General features: G+C 47.4%; 1 protein-coding gene across 1 annotated transcript; it reads left to right on the top strand.

Annotated features, from left to right (window-relative positions):
- Positions 1 to 446: 446 nt before the first annotated feature.
- On the top strand, positions 447 to 22,069 carry LOC101156356 (contactin-associated protein-like 2). The gene is made up of 25 exons (XM_011486097.3): positions 447 to 1,724; positions 3,104 to 3,214; positions 5,006 to 5,199; positions 5,968 to 6,115; positions 6,417 to 6,620; positions 6,704 to 6,888; positions 7,225 to 7,368; positions 8,165 to 8,423; positions 8,502 to 8,654; positions 8,987 to 9,149; positions 9,226 to 9,332; positions 9,522 to 9,641; positions 10,179 to 10,294; positions 10,883 to 10,967; positions 12,214 to 12,370; positions 12,901 to 13,028; positions 13,142 to 13,312; positions 14,976 to 15,194; positions 16,261 to 16,497; positions 16,590 to 16,823; positions 16,901 to 17,034; positions 18,687 to 18,780; positions 19,241 to 19,471; positions 19,642 to 19,716; positions 19,821 to 22,069. The coding sequence occupies exons 1-25, from the start codon at positions 1,664 to 1,666 to the stop codon at positions 20,018 to 20,020; spliced, it is 3,930 nt and encodes a 1,309-aa protein (XP_011484399.1). The 5' UTR covers positions 447 to 1,663; the 3' UTR covers positions 20,021 to 22,069.
- Positions 22,070 to 23,953: the final 1,884 nt, after the last annotated feature.

Genomic DNA, 23,953 nt, shown 5'->3' on the forward strand with positions numbered 1-23,953 from the left:
ATTATGCACCATATTTCCTTAGTTAACAGCAGTCAGGCACAGTTTTAGATATTTATTTAGGATAATTAAAGCAGTTAGCCAAATATTAAACTGTAATTGAAGAAGTTCAGCATGAAATTATTGGGAGAAGAATGTCTGGAACTGTGTTTGGAACTGTGCCGTTCAGGACAACAGCAGTCCATATCCTTATATACTTTGTGCAGGATATCTGGCATATATGTGTAAAGTTGCTTTTGAAAATCACCATGCAGAGTCTTACAATGGTTGACATGAAATGAAACGATCCTGACAGTGATGGTCATTGTTTGCTCATCACTGCAGACTTTCTGGGAAGTGTCCTCTTGCCCTTTGCCTTTCTGAACTCATGTTTTAGGCCGTATTCAGACTGGACACATTTGGTTTGCTTACAAAGAACCAGAGTTTGCTTCCCCCGATAATCCAGAACAAATTTCCAGGCTGAATACACCAAAGCGGATCCTGGTCCGGGAACAGGAACCCCTGTCTGACCCGTCTTTCCAGGTGGTCTCAGTTCGTTTCCAATCGGACCGAGGTCCGCTTCGCTCCAGTTTCATCAGTCTGAATAGGCTCCGTGCTCGGAGCGGAACAGCTGGACCAAAATGGGCATTATGGGATGTAAACAGAGTAGTGGAGTAACAATGAGACTCAAATTATTGAAAAATGATCAGATGAATGAACCAAAGTCAAAAGTGTTGAACCTGACGTTGATCCAGACGTTCAAAACTGATCTGTGAAATATACAGTTTCAAGGACAAGGACTGCTAAGCGGAGGACTTCTATAATTTCTGCCTCTAGTTGCTCTGGTCGCTTGAAGGCAGTCTGAATACAGAGCAAACACAAGGTTCAGGGCTCGATCCGGACCAAATTAAGGACCAAATAATATTCCCAGTCTGAATGCACCCTAAAACTGATCACAGTCAGAAGACATCGGATGTTGACCTGAATTAAACCTACAGTCTGGCCTGTTAGCTGAAATGCGGCTTCCGGAGAGGAAATTCTGCTGAAGAACAGCAGAACAGCAGTGAAATTATGAGAAAACAGTTTTAAATCTTCTTGTAAAACTGTTTGTGTCTGAAGCCTCTATGTGTGTGAAATCCGAGGGATGTGTGAAGGGCTTTTATTATCACCATCATCCTAAGTCTGTGGTGATTCCAAAAAATCAAGGAACCGTTGTTTTCTGAACAGTTGGGGCCGCGCCTGTTCCCCTGTGGCCCCCCCACACCCTGCAGCCGGATCCCTCAGAATCAGACGCTGCTCTGATCTCAGCCTTCTCCATCATCTGCGTCAGAGCAGCAGCTGATGAGGAGCCACGAATGTTCTCCTCATCCCGCAGCATCCACTCTGGAGCGCGCCTCGTGCGTGGGGTGCGCGCGCCTCTCATTGTTAGCTGCTCCTCCCTCTCGGAGGTGACCCCCGCCCCCATTGTGATGACGGACCGTACCAACGTTCGTGTTTTCTTGGGGGGGGGGATATCGATCAGGAAATTTGTCCGGGTCCGTGGGTCCGCAGCACACGTCTCCCCGCTCGCAGACTCATAACGGAACTGTGCGCACGCGCGCGCGGTTGATAAAGGAGGACAAAAGGTGCGCCGTTGGGCGGGGCTTCATCACAGTTTGGACCCGGAGCCGCGGCCGTTTGTGTGAAGATGTGGCTGCAGCTCGCGTGGAGCCTCGTGCTCGCCTCGTCCGCCGCATCCTCAGCATCCCGTAAGTCCGTCGTCTCTGCGCGCGCGCACACACACACGCCGGCTGTCCGGTTAATTTGGTGTTCGTGGCCGGAGCCGCCGAGCGCTTAAGAATGAAGCAGGAAGAGGCCGGAGGGCCTTCATTAGCTCCGAGGAAGAGGAGCGGGGAAGAGCAGCTCAACAACAAAAACACAAGCCCATGAGCGGACTGATGCGCAGGCGCAACACAGCAGAGCAGGTGTGAACCTTTGTCACGGTGACTCGTGCGCGTGCACGTGAGAGGCAATCAGAAGCTACTTTGGTGATTAATTTTCCTCGCAGCTAACTCTTCATAAGAGCACAGTCTTCATCACAGTCTGAGCGATGACTGCACTGCTGTTTCTGCGGTGCTGCAGCCTGCAGGAGCCGTTCAACCATCCCGGGGCCCGCAGGAACCCGCCTGTGGTTCTGACAGCACCAGCAGAACTCACGTGGTTCCGCTGGTGTCTGAGGAACAAATGCAGAGACGTTTTGAACTTTTTTTTATGTTCTCATTGATGTGGTCTTGAAAGTAAAGTCCCTGGTAGAAAGAAAAGTTGATCTGGTTTCAAGCTGCTGCAGGAATGGTCGATGTTCAGAAACATCCCATAATGCTGGGGTCTTTGCAGAGGGAAAACCTCTAAAAGCATGTGTGCACGTGTTTGGAACAGAGTCCTTATAATCCCATCAATCATTTGAATTGGTGACTAGAAACATCAGTGAAAACAAACGAATGGAGATCTTCTCCTAACCTTTCTCTGTTGTTTGTCAATTCAGAATTGACAAAGCCTTTTGGATAAGAGGTGAAACGTCTTCTAACTTTAAAAAACTAAGTCCAGATGACAACCCCTAAACCTACTACTATGATGGCATCAACCTGGATGAATGAGAGTCTACATCCTTCTCTGCAGAGATCACCACAGTGGACCATCAGTCTCCAGATGGGATTTTTCATCTTCTTCCTCTTTGTGGTTTTTTTTCTGCATCCATGAACCTCCTCTGTGGCTTTCCTGTAGGTCTGTTTGGGAGCCCCTCCCCAGCATTTTCTCATTTTCCACTCTGCATTCCTTCTCTTCACATAACTAAACCATCAAAGTCTTGACTCTTATTTTCCTCTAAACCACTCCCCCCGTGCTGCCTTCTGAGGACTCATTCCTGGTCCGGTCCACCCTCCCAAAGACCCTTTCTCCACTTCTACCTCTAGTCTTTCTGTCAGTGCCAGTTTCTCTGGTTTGTATTTCCCCCACATCCCCTTATGACGCTCAAAAAACATGGTTTTTGCTTATTAACATAGAAATGGCTCCCGTCAGTTGGACCAGCTTCTGCTCTTGATGTTCGGGGAATGTTCTTGGATGAGTTGAGTGTGTTTCTGTTGTGTTACAGGGAGGTGTGAGGACAGCTTGGCCACCCCCCTGCCGTACAGCTCCTTCAGCAGCTCATCCGTCTATGGTCGCGGATACGGAGCCGGTTATGCCAAGTTGAACAGGAAGCAGGGTAAGCCTTCGTCGTAACACTCTGAGCAGCGTCTGCTGCTGTTTACGCTTTCTGATCTTCTGAGGAAGGAAGTGAGATGGAGGGAGAGCTCCTGTCCTTCTCAGCCTTCATCACATTTAATTGACTAGTTTTTTGAATGTTCAGGTCACAAACAGCGCTTGCAGCCCTGCGGTGATTGGGTTTGTGGCAGCAGGAACATTTTGAGCCTTTAAACGGGTCACCCATTGTTCCACATTTGCTGCTTTTGAGCTTTCTGTCCTGGGATCGACGAAAACGAGGAAGAGCAATCTCTTTTCTAAATTTAGTTTTTTTGCAGTGCGTCCCCACCTTGGTCTTTCAACCTTTCCTGCACCATTTTTTCATAGACTCTGGTAGCTGCAGGTCTCTTCAGACAAAGTCATTAGATGTCTCACCGTCGGCCTTCAGTAGTTGATACATTCATCTCAAACTTGAAACGTATCGTCTTCATCAGGAACTCCAGTTTTTTGGAAAGTTCTTGGCTTCCTTCTCCTGTTTGGAGCCAGACTGCATTCTGTTCAGCACTCAGCTCCAATAGCATCTGACGAAAACCGTCTGACATCTGGATCTTTAAGTCTGCTGCTATCAGTGTATTTATCTGTCTCACTGGGCTTGACTGACTTTGACATGCAGTCCAAGTAGGACTTGATAACCTCTGGCTGCTCACTGCTTTCATTGGTTTTGCTTTGGAGCCACATTCACACCGGCGTTGGCATCTTGTGTTCAAGCGGCCACTTTCAATGAAAAATCTACGTAGACGCTCGTTTAGGTAGACACGCTAAACAGCAGCAAAACTTTTCAAAATGACCGGAACAAGGGCTTCTAAAGAAGGTTTAAAGATATTCCTAAAAATTAACTCCAAAAGTTCAACCAGCTGAACTTTTGACTGCTGAAACACCAAACAGCCAAATTTGACCAATCAGGGACTCAGATGTGGTAATGTACCAAACATGATAATGGAGGAGAACTTCATAAGTAATGATTGACACCAAGTCTTTCACATAAGAGTAGAGCTTGTTGTTCACCTTTCGGCATATCCCTTCAGTGGTCGTCACAGCGAATCAGCTTCCACTGACTCACACAGGTGGTTTGGCAGACATTTACACATCGGATGTCCTTCCTGACCTGACCTTACCTGAGCTGGGGATCGGCTCAGGGAGACCGGGACTTGTGGCTACATAGTTAACACAAAGGGTCTTGCCCAAGGACGCATACTGGATGTATGGCAGTCAGCTATAGGCAGTCAGCTGAGCCATCCTGCCTCCAGCCTCATATAAGAACAGAGCTGTGAAGGAAAAGGCCTGGAGCTAGATTCACTAGATTTGCAGCAATTTGTGATGTCACACCAAACTTCTTTCAACTGCAGACATGCACTAGTAAGCAATAGAAAAAAAACGAAGAAGAAGCCCCTCCTCGCTTGTCCGGTGTGAACACCACGGGCTAGAAGCATGTGCATCAAACAGCGTGTAGCGTGTTCTTGAATGCACAGAACATGCCAGGTGTGAACATAGCGTGAGAGTCTCACTGAAGGTTGACGGGAAGCAGATGTGAGACTCAGCAGGTTGAGCATATTTAGCATTGTTCCTCTAAAAATGCACCTGTTAGCAGGGTGTCACCGACATTTGAGATATTGAAGAGGAGGTGAACTGTCCCAACAAGGACTGCAAAGCGCAGGAATTCCATAATTTCTGATCAGCTGACATGAGCATCTTTGTGTTTTTCTCTGCCTGCCATTTTTTAACCCCGCCCACTTCCACAACACCCTCCCTTCAGGTGCTGGAGGTTGGTCACCCTTGGACACAGACCGGTACCAGTGGTTGCAGGTTGACCTGGGGTCCAGGAAACAGGTCGTTGCCATAGCAACGCAGGGCCGCTACAGCAGCTCTGACTGGACCAGCAAGTACCGGCTGCTGTACAGCGACGCACAGAGGAACTGGAGGCCGTACTTACAGGATGGCAACATTTGGGTGAGACCCTGATTCTCCATCACTGAGAAACTGTCCGTTTTTCATGAGGACTGTGAAACTTTACAGGAAAAACGATCAAAGTGTCCCAACAGACATGAACATCTGCTTTTCTTACTGCAGCATTGAGGGGATTTTGTCTCTGAATGTTTGCTGGGACCAGAATTGCCAGTGAGGTGTGTGTCACCTGAACATGTCATGATGCCACAAATGTGGAGCCACTGCAGATTCTCCACAACATCTGCTGCTCCATCTGAACACTTTATCTTTAGCTCTTCTGGCATTGCAGGTCCTGCACGTCACTGGACTGAAAATAGCCATTAGTTCCTTCCTGTGTTGGCCCACACAGAGCATATGTTGCTATAGCAACAACTCACACACACCCTAAACAGCACCCAAACTTCTCAAAATGAGCAAAACAAGGCATTCTAAAAAGGGTTTAAAGATGTTCCTAAAAATAAACCTGTAAATGAAAAAAATCTGCAAAAAAACAAGAAAAACGATTGAAAAAAAATTAAGGAATTGATCAGCGCCGTTGAACAAGCTGCCACTTCATGGAACACCTGTCTTATTCTGATAAAAAAGCAACATTATCATCGTTTTCATCCCAGTTCTGGAGGGTTACTGTTTTGTACCAAAGACCGTGGACATACAGCTCCAAGGAGCGGACCCACACATACCGCTGCAATAGGGGTCTTTTAATGCTGACCGTGGTTTGTTCCATTGAAGCCTGTGTTTCCTGAGAGGCCCGATGTTCCTGCCATCTTTCAGACATTTGAGGGGAACAGGAACAGTGAGGACGTGGTTCGCCAGGAACTCCAACATGCCATCCTGACACGCTACATCCGCTTCATCCCACTGGAGTGGAACAAAGATGGCCGCATTGGCGTTCGACTGGAGCTCTACGGCTGCTCGTACTGTAAGTAGAACAGAAGAGGAACGTTCTGCTTTCTGCAGGTTACTGGGATCATTTCAGACATAGGAAGCCCAGCCAACAACAGCTCAGCTTCGCATTGTTTATCTGAACCAAACCATTGCATGGTGATCTGTGTGTGGGTTACAAGGTTCCTCTTAGAAAACAAGACAATGTCAGCTGAGAAAATCTTGATTAAAAGCACATTTTAGGTTTCTGACATGAAGCCCGCTCCACCTTTTGACCTCACCTCTGTTTTTGAAGGATAACAGATTGAATATCCTTTTTCATCGTCTTTGTTTTCCAGGGGCCGATGTAATCAGTTTTGATGGGACCGGCATCATCTCTTATCGCTTCAGGAGTAAGAAGATGAAGATCGTGAAAGATGTCATCACTCTGAAGTTCAGGACCACGGTCAGAGACGGTGTGCTGCTCCATGGGGAGGGTCAGCAGGGGGACTACATTTCTCTGGAGCTCAGCAGGGCCAGACTGCTGCTCAGCATCAACTTAGGTGGTTTCAGATCCTGTCTGTAGGTCTGAAGGCTCAGCTGCCCCCACTGACATTGACAGCTGTGTTTGTGTTCTCCTGTCCAGGCAGCAGTGAGTACGGCTCCATCCAGGGCCACACCACCGTAGCCAGCGGGAGCTTACTGGACGACGACCACTGGCACTCTGTGGTCATAGAGCGTTACCGCAGGAACATCAACTTCACTTTGGATCACCACACCAAGCATTTCCGGACAAATGGCGAGTTTGACCATCTGGACCTTGACTATGAGGTAAAGTCCGTTGAACCTTGTCTAAATGGAACCACAACTGTTGTAGAGGTTTGATAGGAAGGAATGACAAAATCCAGTTCTCTTTGCTTAGACGGGAACAAATATTTAAAAAATCTGCCCGCACAACCTCACTAGTGAAATTCAGAAAACAAAAAAGAAAAACCCATAAATCCGCATTTGAATCCCGCTCATTACTGATGAAACATATCTGGCCTGTTTTTGGTAATGTCACCTTGAGGTTTTGTGTGTGGACTCTCAGTTCATCCTTTTCCCGCTCAACGTGAAGCGGTCTCATTGGAACGGCGGCACCCAGCTTTGTCTCTGCTGCGTTCACAGTTGAGCTTTGGAGGACTTCCTGCATCTGCAAAGCTAAGTTCAGGAGGGAAGGAGAACTTTCTGGGCTGCATGGAGGGAATCACGTACAACGGAGAGAACATCACCAGCATGGTGCGCAGGAAGAAGGTCGACACCAGCAGCTTTGTAAGACAAGACTCCTCTGCAGTGATTTGTGTTTACATGTTTGTGCCTGTTGACCTCTGTGACCTTCCTTTATCTGCTCTGAGTCACATCCATTTCCTGTCGGGTGCAGCTCTTGTTGGCTCCGCTCTTTTGTCACACACTTAAGTTGTCTTGAGGATGCATGGCTGCTTGTTGTCATACAAAAATGTGTAGGGGGGGGGCTTTGCAAAAGTGCCAGAAAGATGAAAAAAAGAATTTTTCACACATCTGTGTTTAAGAGGCTCAACCATTTTATCGTGGTCTGGTCGATGGATAAATGAATAAATTACTGTATGGATGGATGGATGGATGGATGGATGGATGGACAGACTTTAATGTTGACAACAATGTTCCATCTTACTCTAGTAAAAGGTTTCAAACAAAACAACATACATTAATGAACTCATCACATATTTTATCTGTTGTAGACAGATTTCTATCTTCCAGGAAGTGACAGCAGGTTAGTGCAACAGCCAGATTGTATATCTTCCTGACAGAATAACTTACAAGCTAACAAAGGTTTCCTCAGCCTGAACCTGATTTTATTTGATTTATTTGTTTATTTCAAGCATTAATTGTTAACAAAACAAGAAAAAAATGTATCCAACTCTTTACAGAAATAATGAAATGCATTGATTAAAAAAGCAAAGACACGCTTTGGCCACATTTGATTCATTACATGATTTTGAACTAAGGTGAAGTAAGGTGAAGCAGACGGAACTGCTGCTGTCCGGTTCATGACGCTGTTCCTGCTCTGCTTGTGTTTCCTGCGCTGCAGCGGAACCTGACCTTCTCCTGCGTTGAGTCCAGCTCCTCGCCCGTCTTCTTCAACTCCACCTCCTTCCTGCAGCTGCCGGGTCAGAGTAACGGGGACACTCTGTCGGTGAGTCTGTCTTTTCGGACGTGGAACCCCAGCGGGCTCTTGATGTTTACAGAGCTGGCTGACGGATGGGTGGAGCTGGGCCTGGTGGAGGGCAAAGTCACAGTCTACATGAATGTGACCCAGAAGAAGAACACGCGCATTGAGATCTCGTCAGGTCAGTCTAGACTCCGTTGTTCCACTGTGGGTCATGGCCTTCAGCTCAGCTCCTCTGGTGGCCGTTTCCTCAACACAGGTTCCAGTCTGAATGATGGCCAGTGGCATAGTGTCCATTTAAATGCCCTGGAAAACCACGCCATGCTGACAGTAGATGGAGACGAGGCGTCCACAGTCAGGACAGCAATCCCCATCCAGGTCCAAACGGGAGGAATCTACTTCTTTGGGGGTGGTGAGTCAGAACCAAACCAGACCTAGAGGTCTAGGTGTTTTAGGAGTTGGGGGACATTTCTCTGTTCTATCAGTGAATGGTATAACCCAACATTCATTATTATTTTTTTCTGTTCTTTTCTTTCTGGGCATCCATCACCTTTCAGTTCTCATCCATCCATCCATCCATCCATCCATCCATCCATCCATCCGCCTGCTACCGCATGCTTCAGGACTCCAAACTCCTTCTAGACTTGGAAGCTGTAAAACTTTTGCCCGTCAGGTGGACGACCGCCAGGCCTCTTTCCTGAACCAGTTCATTGGTCTGTACTGACCTCTTCTTCTCGTCCTCAGGCTCCTTCCTTGCTGCCAGCAGTCGATCGCTCCAGCGTTCCTTCCAGGGCTGCATGCAGATGATCCACATCGATGACCATCTGGTGGACCTCAGGGCCGTGGAGCAGGGTCTCATTGGAACCTTTGAAAACGTCACCCTGGACATGTGTGCCATCATCGACAGGTATCCACCAGACACGGAGGAAGCTCCATTCCTGCTGAGCTCATGCACTTCAGCGTGCGCGTGTGTGTGATGACAGGTGTGTTCCCAACCACTGCGAGCACGGGGGCGAGTGTTCCCAGACGTGGGACACATTTAGCTGCAACTGCAGTGGGACCGGCTACACCGGAGCCACCTGCCATTCCTGTAAGCACCTTTCCTGCTCAACTCTTCACTTCATGTCCAGCTGGCCGTTTTTTTTTTTTGAGGAGCCCTGCCTTAAACCCACATTTTTCTTATAAAATGAATGTTTTTTTAAAGCCACATTAATGAACTGTTAGGTAGATTCAGTATAACAGAAGATTACACTCTTCTGGCGTTTCATCTTCTGTGTAGCTCTGTACCAGCAGTCCTGCGAGGAGTACGAGCTCCAGGGTCAGAGTTCAGGAACCTACTGGATCGATCCAGATGGAAGTGGACCTATCGCCCCCTTCAGGGTCCACTGTGACATGACAGGTCAGATGTTGAAAGTGACTTTCCTCCGTTTTTCGTCTCAAAAAGTGTAATAAATCTGATTTGACTAGTTATGTCAAACCTAACCTCGTGTTTTAACTCCTGACTCACAGTTGAAGTGTTTTTGCGATGAACATTACAGACCAAACTCATCCTTTGACTCAAACACTTTCTGCCTCTCTGTATCAGTGCCGTGCGGTGAGGTTCACGGCTGGTGAGGCACTGACATCATCAGTCAGATCAGAGTCGCTTATTCACCATTTGACTAAAATTTAAATTTTCTTCCGTTTACATGTCAAAAATTAATATTAATTAATATTAATATATAAAGCTATATTTTGCAGGTAAAGCTGTACCTCACCTGGACAACGATGTGTTCTGAAAAAAGATGTTTTGCCTCTTATTATGAGGAGCTGCCTGTAGTGTCATGTGATCACTGGATTTTTGGCTGTGAGAAGAGTCCGCAAACCATCTGCATGGTGAGAGTGAAGCTCCTCCAGAGACGCCACAAACAACCGTCTGTTTCCTTTAACCTTCCAGAGGAAACGGTTTGGACCACATTGAGGAACAACCTGTCCCCTCAGACGCCCGTCTCCAGTCATGACCAGTACGGCAAAGCGGTTCTGCAGATTACGTACAACGCCACAGATGAGCAGGTTAGCAACTCAACAAGTCAGACGTGCTCCTTTGTTTCCAGTCGCTGCCACAGATATGTATAAAACTTGAATGACCTTGGGAGTATTTCAGGCAGACAACTCTAGCAGTGCGTTTACCTGGTTACTCCTCCCTGTGGGCGTTTCAGTCTAATCAACTCCCCTGTTCAGCGTCCTACTTAAGTCCAGGTGCGGTCAAATTCCTGTTCATCCATTTCAGCGAGCTCTGCATTCGTAGCCCCACCCTCCTCCCCGGTTTCCACCTGTGAGCTCCGTTAGGGATAATTTATTACCCAAAGTTTTCTATGGAGATGTTTGTTTTATGTTTCTGAACGGACTTTTATGCCAAACTAAAAGAAATATGGAATAATTCTTCTGCAAAACTTAAATAATACGGAATAAATCTTCTTTACTGCATGAGTTGTCTGACTGAAATGACTTTCTTAAATCCCGGTGGGTTCCTCAAAGAACAGCCATATTATCATAACCAAGTCCAGTTTTATCACCTCGAGTCAAACAGTTGTGCTGGAATCACATGCTGTCATGTTGAAAAGTCTTCAGCTGCTTTTCCCTCTTTTCTCCTCTGTCCAGTTGTGGTCGGTTACCAGTCGAGCAGAAAGCTGTGAGCAGTTTGTAGCTTACGCCTGCCGGATGTCCCGTCTGCTCAACAGTCCAGGTGAATTCTTCTTCTTCATGTAAGGCTGTTGGTTTGGAATAATGCACGGCCAGACTGGCCAAAGATCTAATGAAAACAGTTATGGTCAATGTCTTCCCTCTGACTGAAGAGCTGAGCAGAAATGTCTGAAAAGTAGCTCTGGAGAGACGAAGGGTGTAAATGTGAGTGACCTTAGGTCACTGAGGGTGTGTCTATAAGCTGCTGAAGCATCTTCACCACAATGTTCACCCCAGCCTCTGAGACCATCCACTTCTCAACCCGCCCAATCCCTTGGGTTGCTGGGGCCTATCCCAGCTGTTGCTAGGGTGAAGATGTGGTATACCCTGAACAGGTCACCAGTCTGTTAAAGGAACAATTCAGAATCACCGATAAAGACATGAAGCATGTTTTTGGACTGTGGGGGGACGCCGGAGAAAATCCACGCATGAACGAGGAGAACATGCAAACTCCACACTGAAAGAACTTAGCTTGGATTTGAACTGAGACCTTCCCACTGTGAGGTGGGAGTGCAATCCACTACACCAGTGGTCCCCAACCTTTTTGTCACCGCGGACCGGTACAACGCAAGACACGTTTACCGCGGACCGGTGGGGGGGTGGGGTTGAGGTGCAACGCAAGACACGTTTACCGTGGACCGGTTGTGGAATTTTCTCTTTAGTAATAATAATAACAATAATAATAATGAACGTAAATCCACAGTGTAATCAATTGTAACTTTATTTGCGGTGTCCTTTTAACGTCACACCAACAACAGAACATCACATGAGCAACATCGTTTCTACCGCAACACACTCTGGTTGCTATGGTAAGTGTGACGGATGTAACAGAGAGAATCCGGTCACTTTTCAAAATAAAACGTTTTTTCGAAAAAATAAACACAATAAAATCGAAATTATTTTTTCTTTCTGTGCGTCCCGGTACCGGTCCGCGGCCCGGTGCCAAGTGTCCCGCGAACCGATACCGGTCCGCGGCCAGGTGGTTGGGGACCACTGCACTACACCACTGTGATGCCCCACTTCTGAAATGGTAAAAAGGATATCAGTTAATTCACTAATGAGGTTAAAGGTCACGTGTGGGTCACAACAGCATTGCAGCTTCTTTTCCTCCTCTGAAGTAGCAGATGAGGGTAAAGCTGTTTAAGGGGCAGACGTGTGAAGAGAAGACACATCAGGAGCCAGTCCTATTTAAACGACATTGTGGTTATCCTGTCAAGACAACAGCAGACTGATCACAGGTTGACTTTTAGACGGCGTTCCCTTCACCTGGTGGGTTGGACGAGCCAATGAGAAGCACTTCTACTGGGGCGGTTCAGGACCTGGGATACAGAAGTGTGCCTGCGGTATTGAGAACAACTGCACGGATCCTGGTCGCTTCTGCAACTGTGACGCCGAGCTGCGGGCCTGGTGAGTGCAGGGCTGCAAGAACAGCTTCACGTCTATTCAGATGCCGTCCCACGAAACCCGGTCAATCAGAACCCAGAGGCAGTGCCTTCCCTCTCTTTTGGGGGATGTTTAAAAATGAAATTTAAGTGCAGCAGAGCCGTTTACCAGACAACCACCAAAAACATTCCACGTTCTACGTTACAACAGCAGTAAACATTCCCACAGTCTGAGTCAAAGAGCTAGTTCCCTCTTTGTTCTTAGATCTTATGTTGTAATAACTGGAAGAGCATTTAAAACCATTTTTGTTTTTTTACGTTTAAAACTCTGCGGCTGTTTGACTTGTCAGACTCAAAACCATACCAGGTGTCAACTGAACCACATCCACAGGTCACATGACCACAGGGTTAGAGTTAGTAACTGTCACTAGCGATTATCTGGTGAACTGACTAGACTCCAGTGGTTTTGTTGTTGTTGTGTTCCGGTTGTGTACGGCTTCATACTTCCGTAATGTGTGGCATGCCTCTGATCTGTCTCCCTGTGTGTGGAAACAGGAAGGAGGATGCAGGCCTGCTGCTCTACAAAGACCACCTTCCCGTGAGTCAGGTTGTAGTCGGGGATACGAGCAAATCTGGATCTGAGGCTAAACTGACAGTTGGACCTTTGAAATGCCGTGGAGACCGTGAGTGTTTTCTCTGCCTCAGAGCGTGTCACACGGCGACCTTTCACACCAAATGAGCTCTGTCTCTATTGACCAGCTTCGCTGTTTCAGTCATGGCTTCTTGCTGTTTGCAGGGAGCTACTGGAACGCCGCGTCCTTCATCAGCCCAGCATCCTCGGTCCACTTCCAGTCCTTTCCAGGAGAAACCAGCACTGACATCTCCTTCTACTTTAAGACGTCTTCCCCTCACGGAGTCTTTCTAGAGAGCGTGGGGAGCAGCAGCCGGCTTCACATCCAAATCAGAGGTCGACTGTTGTGTGTGTTTTAGACGGCAGATAATTCTTTAAAGTGAGATGCACCTCTGAAAACAAACCTACTAAAATAGCGCATTTTATTCCATAATAAAGGTCAAAAAGTGACGTTTAGATCATGGAAATGTATCGGATTCAAACGGATAGATTTTAAGAGTTGTGGATTTGAAACAATATAATAATATATCCCAATATTACAACAAAAGTCGTCTCAGGGGGCATTCTGATAAAATCCTAAAGAACATGGAGTCATTTCTATCAGATCTGCCAGTCTGGATCAGAACGAACACAAACATGGGGAGGGACGCAGGCTTGGGGGATTTTTGGAGGACGATCATCAACATCCGGAACAGGGAGGATAAAAGCTGGTTGCTCTCCCCGGGCACACGCATGGAAGTCAGTAGAAATAAGGGAAGCATCAGCAGAGACGACTGCAGTCTGTCATTGAAACACCATTTCAACATTAACAAGGTGAGATTTGGATTTGGTGAAATCCTCTAGATTTAAACGACAACAAAGGAGGGAGATGTGCTGGTCTGTATCTAAAGGCCGCGTCAGACAGCCTCTAATTACATTTTGTACATTTTCCACGTATGACATTCAGTCTTTTGTGATTCATGCGTGATCTACGGCATTCATAAGTGTTTCTTGCTCAGATGTCCATCGAGGGTTTTGGCCAGCAGGTCTTTACATGAATTCAGTTTTGAGTGATTCATAATTTTGGGTCGTTGGAGAATTAAGCAGTTTACACATATTTTACATAGTGTATTTGCAAATAATATGTAAATCGTACACAAATTTGTGTCTTTCCACGATCCTTTCACGTTATTTAACAGATTTTTTTCATGCATGAACCACCATTTAACTTGTATATCGCCTATACGTTACACATTTCACGTTAAAATGACATAATTGACGCACGAACCACTAATAATTTGTCTTTAAGCAGCACAATAATCATGCACGGTTCATGTTCTTTGCGTGGTTTATTTGTACTTCTGTGGTATTAAGGTGGTTTATTCTTAATAATAATAATGGATTGGATTTATCTGCGCTTTTCAAGTCACTCAAAGCGCTTACATTGTGTTCATTATTCATTCACTCCTCATTCATACTTGGTGATGGTAGCTACGGTTGTAGCCACAGCTGCCCTGGGGCAGACTGACAGAGGCGTGGCTGCCAGTTCGCGCCTACGCTCTGACCATCACCGGGGCATTCATACACATGCACACACCAGTGGAGCCACACTGGAGGCAAAGAGGGTGAAGTGTCTTGCCCAAGGACACAACGACATTTTGGCTGGTGGGAGCGGGGATCGAACCGTCGACCCCTTCGATCATTGGACAACCTGCTCAACCGCCTGAGCCACTGCCGCCCACAATTCTTGATGTATTCTCACAGATGTATTCTTGATACATCTGTGAACATTTCACGTTAAGACCACAACTTTTCTCATTTTTCCACGTAGATTCATGTCTGACTAATTTTCAACCGTGCGACATGCGCAGTGGCTGTGTGACACGGCTTTCAACAAATGAAAAATCCCATCGTGGAAGAAATTGAACGTCTCGTGTGGTTAGAAATGCTGTGAACACTGGGTTCCTCCCAGCACCTGATCGGTCAGAGCAGACGTAACGCTGCTGCTCTCGTCCTCCAGGAGGCTCAGTGGTCCTGCTGACTCTGGAGGTGGGCGGAGACTTGGTGCAGCTCAGCGTGCACTCACCTCGCCCGCTCAACGATGACAAGTGGCACCGCGTGCAGGTGGAGAAGAACATCAAGGAGGCCGTCCTGCTGCTGGACGGACAGCACAGAGAGGTCAGAGCCGCCCGAACACAGGCTCACGCGAAGCTGGAGCTCTACACAGACCTGTTCCTGGGTAAGAAACGTTTCTCACTTGCACGTGAGCATGCATGAGCCACAGTCATGGATGTGAACTACTACTTATCCACTACAGTATGTTGGGGGAAACAACACTTCAGGCCTCCTTATAACTGCTCAGAACCTGATAGGTGAAGTCAGATCGTTCTGTCACTGCTGTGGTGCTTCTGCCTCTGTCTATGATAAAAGCATCACAGACGCAGGAGGAGGAAATGGGGAAAAAATGAGTCACTTTTGGTTCCTGCAGCAGCACAGAACTCCTGGCTCTGACCGTCTGTGTTGTTTAGGTGAGAGTACAGACCTCTGAGGGGCTTTGAGCCATCAGCCTCACTCTGGGACTGAGAGTCAGTGATCAGGGCTAATGTGGATGTCAGGGATGACGGGAAAGTCTGCTCTGCTTGCAGCAGATTGTAAAAACATTGATTTGGAGTTTGGGATGGTCGCTTTACTGTATAAGCTTTGCCAGAGGGGGGGACACAGAGACTCTTACTGTTCTGACGGAAACATATGGAAGTTTTTGTGTTTCCATCAGATTCTGAATTTTCTAAACCTTTGAATTTTCTTTCTGCTTCATTGGCTGGATATCAATGTGTTCCAAGATGGTCTAGAAAGCGGCTTCTATCCCATTGAATTTCTTTACATTGAATTTCTGGGCCATCAAAATGTTGACTCGCAAAATATTAAATATAGAAAATAATATTGTGGGGCATAAAATGCTGCTGATTGAAAGTCAAAGGTTTAAAAAATTAAGAATCTGATGGAACAGAAAAACCTCCATAGAAACCCTACCGAAGAGCTTGGAGCTTGTTGACACAGCCGGTCCAAGACTCTTGTGGACACAAAAGAGAACCTCTCGGGACAGGAGGAGGATTTGCTCAAAGCAGGATGGAAGATGAAGAGGCATAACACTGAAATTGGTTAAACTGGATGAAGAGTGTGATCTTATTAGTCCCAAATAGTGAGCATCAGTATCAATGAGGGGGAATGGAGAGAGTGGAGGTGCAGAAGAAAAGTGTAAGATTATGTGTGATGAGCTCACGTTTCCCCCCGTGTTCGTGTATTAGGGGCGTCGAGCGGTCAGCGGAGTTTCCTGGGGTGCATGCGAGCTCTCAAGATTAACGGCGTGATCTTTGACCTGGAGAGGCGGGCGGCTGAGACTCCGGGGCTCAGTCCAGGCTGTCAGGGCCACTGCAGCAGATACGAGATGCACTGCAGGAATGGAGGGAAGTGCGTGGAGCAGTACAATGGATACTCCTGCGACTGCTCTCTCACTGCATATGACGGGCCATTCTGCACAGACGGTACCGCCGCAACACGGACTTACCACGGCTCACTTGCTACACGCCTCTTCTTAATTTGGCCTCCATGCTTTTGCTGTCTTTGTGTGTGGCAGATGTGGGGGGTTACTTTGAGACCGGAACTCTGGTGCGTTATGACTTTCTGCCCGACATGGGGGCCCCTGTGCCGGACGAGATGAAAGGCTCCCCAGGTTGGGGTCTTTCTGGTGAAGTTAACCTCACCCGAGAGGAGCTGGTTTTCAGCTTCAGCACTCACAGCGCCCCCAGCATCCTGGTCTACATCAGTTCCCGGACCCAGGACTCTCTGGCTGTGGTGCTCAGACAGAACGGTGGGCTCATGAGCATGCGTCTTCTGTTTATTAGGAAGGCTGAGGGGACTAATGTTGGTGTGTTTCTGGGATTGTAGGCACTCTTCAGATCCGCTACAGTCTTGGGGGGCTAATGGAGCCGTTCACCATCGACATTGATCGGCGTAACATGGCCAACGGTCAGCCGCACTCCGTCAACATCACTCGCAGCTTCAGGGAGATTCGACTGCAGGTGAGTGTTGGAGAGTTCATCCTAAACGCTGTGTAATCCTTGTGCTGTCTTGTGGGGTCCGGATGACCCCACTCCCAACGTTAACGTGCCTCCTTGTGTTATCTTGTGGGGTCCAGATGTCCAGATGACCCCAGATAACACAAGTGTTACATGAAAATCAAAAGACCCGGTCAGGACTTTCAGTTTAAAATGAGTGCATTTTGAAAAAAACGTTGCGCGGTCGTAAACATAGACGGTGGCAGTCAGGCGGCCGTCAGTCATACGAGGCATGATGTCTGTATGAAATCGGGCGACAGCTGGGGGTGATGGCAGCCGGATCGCAGCACTGATTGGACGATGTGCAAATGTCTCCGGACGGCACCCGTCCACATCAGGTGCCGCCGGCCAGCGGCTGGGTTCCTTCTAAAAGCTGCACGCTTGCTCAATCACGCATAGCTCACACATTCTCAGCGTACAAGAAATAGTAACAGCACACAAAATACAACTGCTTACTTTCACAATAATACTATTACCACGTCCCTGTGAGTACCTGCACAGGGGGGCGCTTGGAGGGTGGCAGTCTGATATTAGTTATTTTGGGGACCTTGGCGACACTCCTATCAGTCAGTCATGGCGCTGCTGCCTTCCTCCCACCCGCCTGTCACTGGACTGGTACCATGGTACCTCCAAAAGGTCACATGGTACCTTTTGGAGGTACCATTTCTTTCTTTTCTTTTTTTTCAAACACAATATGAAAGTAAACACAAGAGTTAAAACTAGACAAAACATTGAGCTCAAAAAGGAGTGGGTGGAAGAAAAATCCTGTATGTCCGTTTTACAACAACTTACAGTTTTTCCGCCTCAAAACCTTTGGTTTACCTTCAGTATTACACTTTTGCAACAGGAACATTTGCTCATTTGTTCCTATTGATAATTTCCAGCCTGGTGACGTTCCATCAGCGACATCTTTTATGTTTTTTTAAATACAGGTAAACGTTTGCTTTGTTTCAAACCCTCGGGATCCAATCCGTTCCACAAATCCACACCACATTTTCTTTTTTGTAGTACGAATACAGGGCTTTTTAAAGTTCAGCTGATTTCTTAAATCGTGACCCCGTTTTAAGAAAGCTGTTTTAAGTTTAACCACTTTCTATAGTTTCAATAAACCCGTGCATTCATAATTGTCCCATAAGCCACACCCTGAACAATACCAAAGACTGTAAATTTGTTTTGTATTTCCCCAAACTGCACTGTAAATATGCTAGGATTATCGACGAATATATTAGTAAACGGGATTCACCTGGTCACCGTTTAATTTAAACTATATCTTAAACTATATCTTGTGTTTGACAATCGAATGATTTTTGTCGTTGGTTTCTGCTTTCCCCATGAGAACATCGGCTTTAAGTTCTGGTCAGAACAAATCATACTGTTAGAGTTATTTTTTCTTTGTCTATAAACAAATCTGTAGTTTTAGTTTCTCCGTCGTTCCTCCTTTTTATCACGTTGGTTTCTATTGTTTCTATGAGTTTTGATAATGTTTCTTCTTATTTATTACATTTAAATCCCACCAACGGCTCCGTGTGTCAGCTTGTGGCTCCTCCACATATGGCGTGGGTTGATGGAGGCGTTGAGTTAAACCTCTTCTCATCTCTGTCCGTCTTCTCCTCCAGCTCGACCACTACCCGCTGTCCACCTACACGCTGCCTGAGACGTCTGATGTCCGCTTCAACTTGGTCAAAAGCATTTTCCTGGGAAAAGTCTTTGGTGAGGATGTGTCGATGTTTGGTGATGCTGTTCAGGAAATGTGTGAAAGTCCAGTCTTTTGCAAACACGGGAGAGTGAATCCCCCCATGAATGAACTCTGCAAACACATGGAGAAACTGATAAATGCAGACTCCTGGCAAGTTCAAACTCTGTATCCACGCGTGTAATGTGCACGCCAGTGATGTTCATGTCTCTGATATGCACGTGTGCAGCTTTCCTGTATCCTCACATTTGTGTTTCTGTTACATTTATCTGATTTAACACTCTTTTTTTTTGCATCAATGTTACCTGAAGGCAGCTAGTTCTGACCTCACAATGTGATCGCAGTGAACACAAGTTCTCCCTGGTCTGCTTGGACTTTGCAGCTTTCTTTCTTTACGCTTTATTGAGAAATCAGAGGCTGGATAAGAAGCGCAGCGCAAAGTGTGACCAAGTTTAAATCTTTGTTTTTGTCTTGCAGAAACAGGACAGATCGACCCCGTCCTCATCGAGCGTTACAACACGCCGGGCTTTGTGGGCTGCCTGTCCAGAGTCCAGTTCAACAGCGTGGCGCCGCTCAAAGCTGCCCTGCGCTCAGGCATGACGGCGCCCGTCAGCACTCACGGAATACTGGTCCCATCTAACTGTGGAGCCTCACCCTTAACTATTCCACCAATGAGCTCCGCCCACGACCCCTGGCACTCTGAAACTGGTACACAGACAAACGGCACACACACACACACATTTTCAAATTTCAATGGAACGTTCATATTAACAAATAGGTTCACTGGCATGTTTCATGCGTTATTGTTGTGGGTCCTCTTACACGTATAAGGACAGGTACACAAACTGAACCGAGCATCATGTCTGCTTTGTTCCCAGCCGGATCTGTGTTCCCCTTCAAAGAGGAAAAGACGCGTGCTGATGGCGTGGATCGAAACTCGGCCATCATTGGAGGTAATCCTGGTTAACCTGCCGTGTCACAGACTGCCGTGTCTGCAGAGACTGACCGCCGTCACTGCAGCAACGGTATAACAGCAGGACTGTGCTTTTGGTTGCAGGCATCATCTCTGTGGTGATCTTCAGCGTTCTGTGCATCCTGGTGTTCGTGGTCCGTCACACGTTCCGTCACAAAGGCTCGTACCACACCAATGAGGCCAAGGGAGCCGAGTCGGCAGATTGCGCCGACGCGGCCATCATCGTCAACGACCCGGCCTTCACCGAAACCATCGATGAGAGCAAGAGGGAGTGGTTCATCTGACGGGAACAGCGAGGTCGGGTCTGCAGGTGGGGGGGTTGAGGAGGGAGCGCCTGCAGAAGCTGGAGGACAGTTTCTTTTCAGACTTTGAGGACGCCGGTGTGTTCACGGTGTCGAAGCACAAGGCGCAGCGCTGCCTGGTCTGGCTGTGCGGCGGCGTGGGCGGGTTTACGGGAACTCTGCTTCAGGTTGATGCTGACACTGACGGCCTTCACAGCACAGTGCCATACTTCACAGGCCTTAGTCCAGTGAGCGCTCTGCAGCTCACGCCCTAGCTTTGATTTCATTTATTTATGCATTTATTTATTTATTCCAAACAATCTTCAAAAAGTTTATTTCATGTATTTATTTTGATACTTCAATACCTTTCTCCTTTGTAAAATATGCGAGTGATCCTTAGAAAACGAAGCACTGATAACAATGATGGTATGAATTACGGATGCATTACTTCCAGTGAACCATTATTGAACTGTAGCAGTGTGCATACGTTAGATTTTTATAGCACATCTTTAGCCTTAGTTCACATTTCTGACAGTACGTCTAGCTTATAGCCTGAAAGATGCCTGACTTTTTTGAAACGTGCCGCCATGACTTTGCATCATGTGGATGTGAGATGTGTTACTCCATCGCACCATTCTCAGGAAGAGGGAGTCTAGTTAGTTTGCAGCTGAAAGCGTGGACCCAGCTGATGACATGAAGACACACCGACACATCCATGAAACGATGAACCGCTCAACAGGACACCATCCGTCAGAGCGCGTGCTTCCTGTCTTTCTAGGAGCTCTATCATGAGAACAGGCAGCGAAGCTAGCATCTGGAAGGGTAAAAAGTGTGATCTGAAACTCTTCCTCTGTTCATGTTTCAGCTGATCGGGAATACAGAAGTCCACCTTTAGGTTCAGCATCTGGACTGACTGTGGGTTCTGTAGCATTATTGTTTGTTATTCTCGCTGTTTCTGCTCTAAAAACAAAATATGACCGTCGCCTTGGCAACCACCTCTGACATGGTCTCTGGGAACAAATGCATGGATGCTGTCATGAAGCAGATGTGTTTTAACTGCAGAAAAATGAATCCACAGTGAAGAAGAATCTTTAGATGTTGCTGCATAACCAACCCTCTACTTGGATCTGATTTTGTGATTCTAGAAACATTTGGGTCTGTCAGGAATCTCACTAAAGCAAATTTATAGTTTTGTTGATTAAAAAAAACAAGGTTTAGTCCAAAACAGCCCACATCTGCAATCGTCTAAGCTTGACCACTGATTGAGGGTGAATGATGCCTCCTATCTACCCAAATCTGGATCTCCTCCTGGACTTCTGGCCATCAGATCATCCAAACCACTCTGACATGTTGGCCATGAGTTCCGTCATGTCTGCCTCATTCCTTTCAGGTGAAACCACACGCTTTTGTCAAGTCTCTTTGAGAATGTCTTCATTTTCTGTTGAAGTGTCTTTTATGCTGACATGGAGCTGAACAAACAGGAAGAGATTGCTGAGTCATCATCTAAGCCTGCTGTAACACATTTAGACTCCATATAAGAGCCGTTCCTGCTGGAACCACCGTCATGTTCTCCAAGCGGCTCAGCACACACACATTCCCTGCATTTCTAAAGCTTTTGGCCTGAAAACTGAGCACCCAGGTGAGACCACAACAGGATCTCAGAGCCAGGCTTTTCCTGGCTGGGGAGTTTCAGTTTGGGAACGGCACCTTGGCCTGATGACAGGTTGTGGTTTCACTTCATCCTGCTGCTGAAGACGCTGGATGGAAGGCCTCAGCAATGCAGGTGAAGCTGGTGCCAGGTGTGGTCATTGCAGGCGAGTGTTGGTTCAAACCCCTCAACTATAGCTTACTGCCTGACATTTGATTGTACTGCATTTGTATAGCATGCTGTTTGACACTGAATGACACCACGCTTTGATGAGCCCCTGTAGAATCACAGTTTGTGTCTGTTCTAACGATGAGTTCTCATCCTGTGTGTTTTTTTTCTTCTTGCTATGTAGAAAAACTCTTGATTCTTTATTGAAAGAGAAGTAAAATAGAGTATGAATCTCACTCAGACTCATGGTTCATTGATTTGAAGACAAACTTGAGTTTTGATGAAAGTCCTGCAGGAGTTGGTAATAGAACCGAAGTAAGAAGAACCTAACTTAAAGCCTGGAATGAATATTAACGTATGTCCGATGATTCAGGATGCTAAAGTGATGAACATCAAAGGTCAGGATGAACAAGAGTGGACCTCTGACAGGGACTGCTCTCTTATCCAGCTCCTGTTAGAAATGTACAGGTATCTGACTTCCAGTTCAGATGACATCATCTCAGAAATACTTCTGTCAGAAGTCAGAACTCTGCCTCCCCCTCTGGTCACCATCTCCAGAGTTCTAGCCATACTTCCTGGATGCTGTCATTCACTCAGTCAACCACAGGATGCTTAAGCACTGCACTGAGCCTCATTCAGTGCAAAGTATTGTTTGTGCCACTCTGACTTCTGGACCTGATCTTCTGTCTCCTGACCCTGACTCTGTTCGCCTCCTGCCTGCCACGACCCTCGCCTGGATTTTGACCGTCCTGTCTCTTCTTGATGATTTCATGCCTGTTATCTCATTCCACTTGGATCCAGCCGTCTGCCTGTTCTTATGACACCTACAACAAAGATGATGTCAGAAAATGAATTTGTTTTTTCGGGGGTTTATATGCAACTATTACGTAAATCGTATGCAACTGATTGTGACTTTGACCAGATTCACACACTTGTGTGTCTTTCCACGACCGTTCCACGTATGCCTTACAGACATTTCACGCATGAACCACCGATGTCTAACTTTTACATCACATATACGGAACACATGTCACATCCAAATGACGTAATGGATACATGAATCACTAATGAATTGCATAAAAGCAGCACAATAATCACACTCTTGATGTTCTATACTGATTAACACATTCTATGCGTAGTTTATTTGTATTTCTTCTGTGGTTTCAAGGTGATTAATTTTGATACATGTGGACCAACTTGCTCGATTCCATGAAGGAAGTTTGCCTGAGAACCAGCAGGAACACATTAGGAGCAGGAAAGTTGGAAAACCAGAGCTGCTCTGACCTGAACAAGTCCTGAGACTGTCACGGGGACCGCCACAGGGACCATCACAGGGTCTGTCACAGGGGCAGCCACAGGGTCTGTCACAGGGGCAGCCACAGGGGCAGCCACAGAACCAGCCACGGGGACCGTCATAGGGACCATCACAGGGTCTGTCACAGGGGCAGCCACAGGGGCTGTCACAGGGGCAGCCACAGAACCAGCCACGGGGACCGTCATAGGGACCATCAAAGGGTCTGTCACAGGGATCGTCACAAGGACCGCCACAGGGACCGCCACAGGGACCGCCGAGGGACCGTCACAGGGACCGCCACAGGGACCGGACAGCCACGGGGCTGTCACAGGGGCTGTCACAGGGGCCGCCAAAGGGACCTCCACAGGGACAGCCACAGGGGCCGCCAAAGGGACTATCCCAGGGACCGCCATAGGGTCCGCCACAGATCCAGCCACAGGGACCACCACAGGGACCGTCACAGGGACCACCACAGGGACCGTCACAGGGTCAGCCACAGGGTCCGCCAAAGGGACCGTCAGAGGGACCGCCATAGGGACCACCATAGGGATCGACACAGGGGCAGCCACAGAACCAGCCACGGGGACCGTCATAGGGACCATCACAGGGTCTGTCACAGGGGCAGCCACAGAACCAGCCACGGGGACCGTCATAGGGACCATCAAAGGGTCTGTCACAGGGATCGTCACAAGGACCGCCACAGGGACCGCCACAGGGACCGCCGAGGGACCGTCACAGGGACCGCCACAGGGACCGGACAGCCACGGGGCTGTCACAGGGGCTGTCACAGGGGCCGCCAAAGGGACCTCCACAGGGACAGCCACAG

Source organism: Oryzias latipes, chromosome 17 (assembly GCF_002234675.1).
Source record: "Oryzias latipes chromosome 17, ASM223467v1".
NCBI lineage: Eukaryota > Metazoa > Chordata > Actinopteri > Beloniformes > Adrianichthyidae > Oryzias > Oryzias latipes.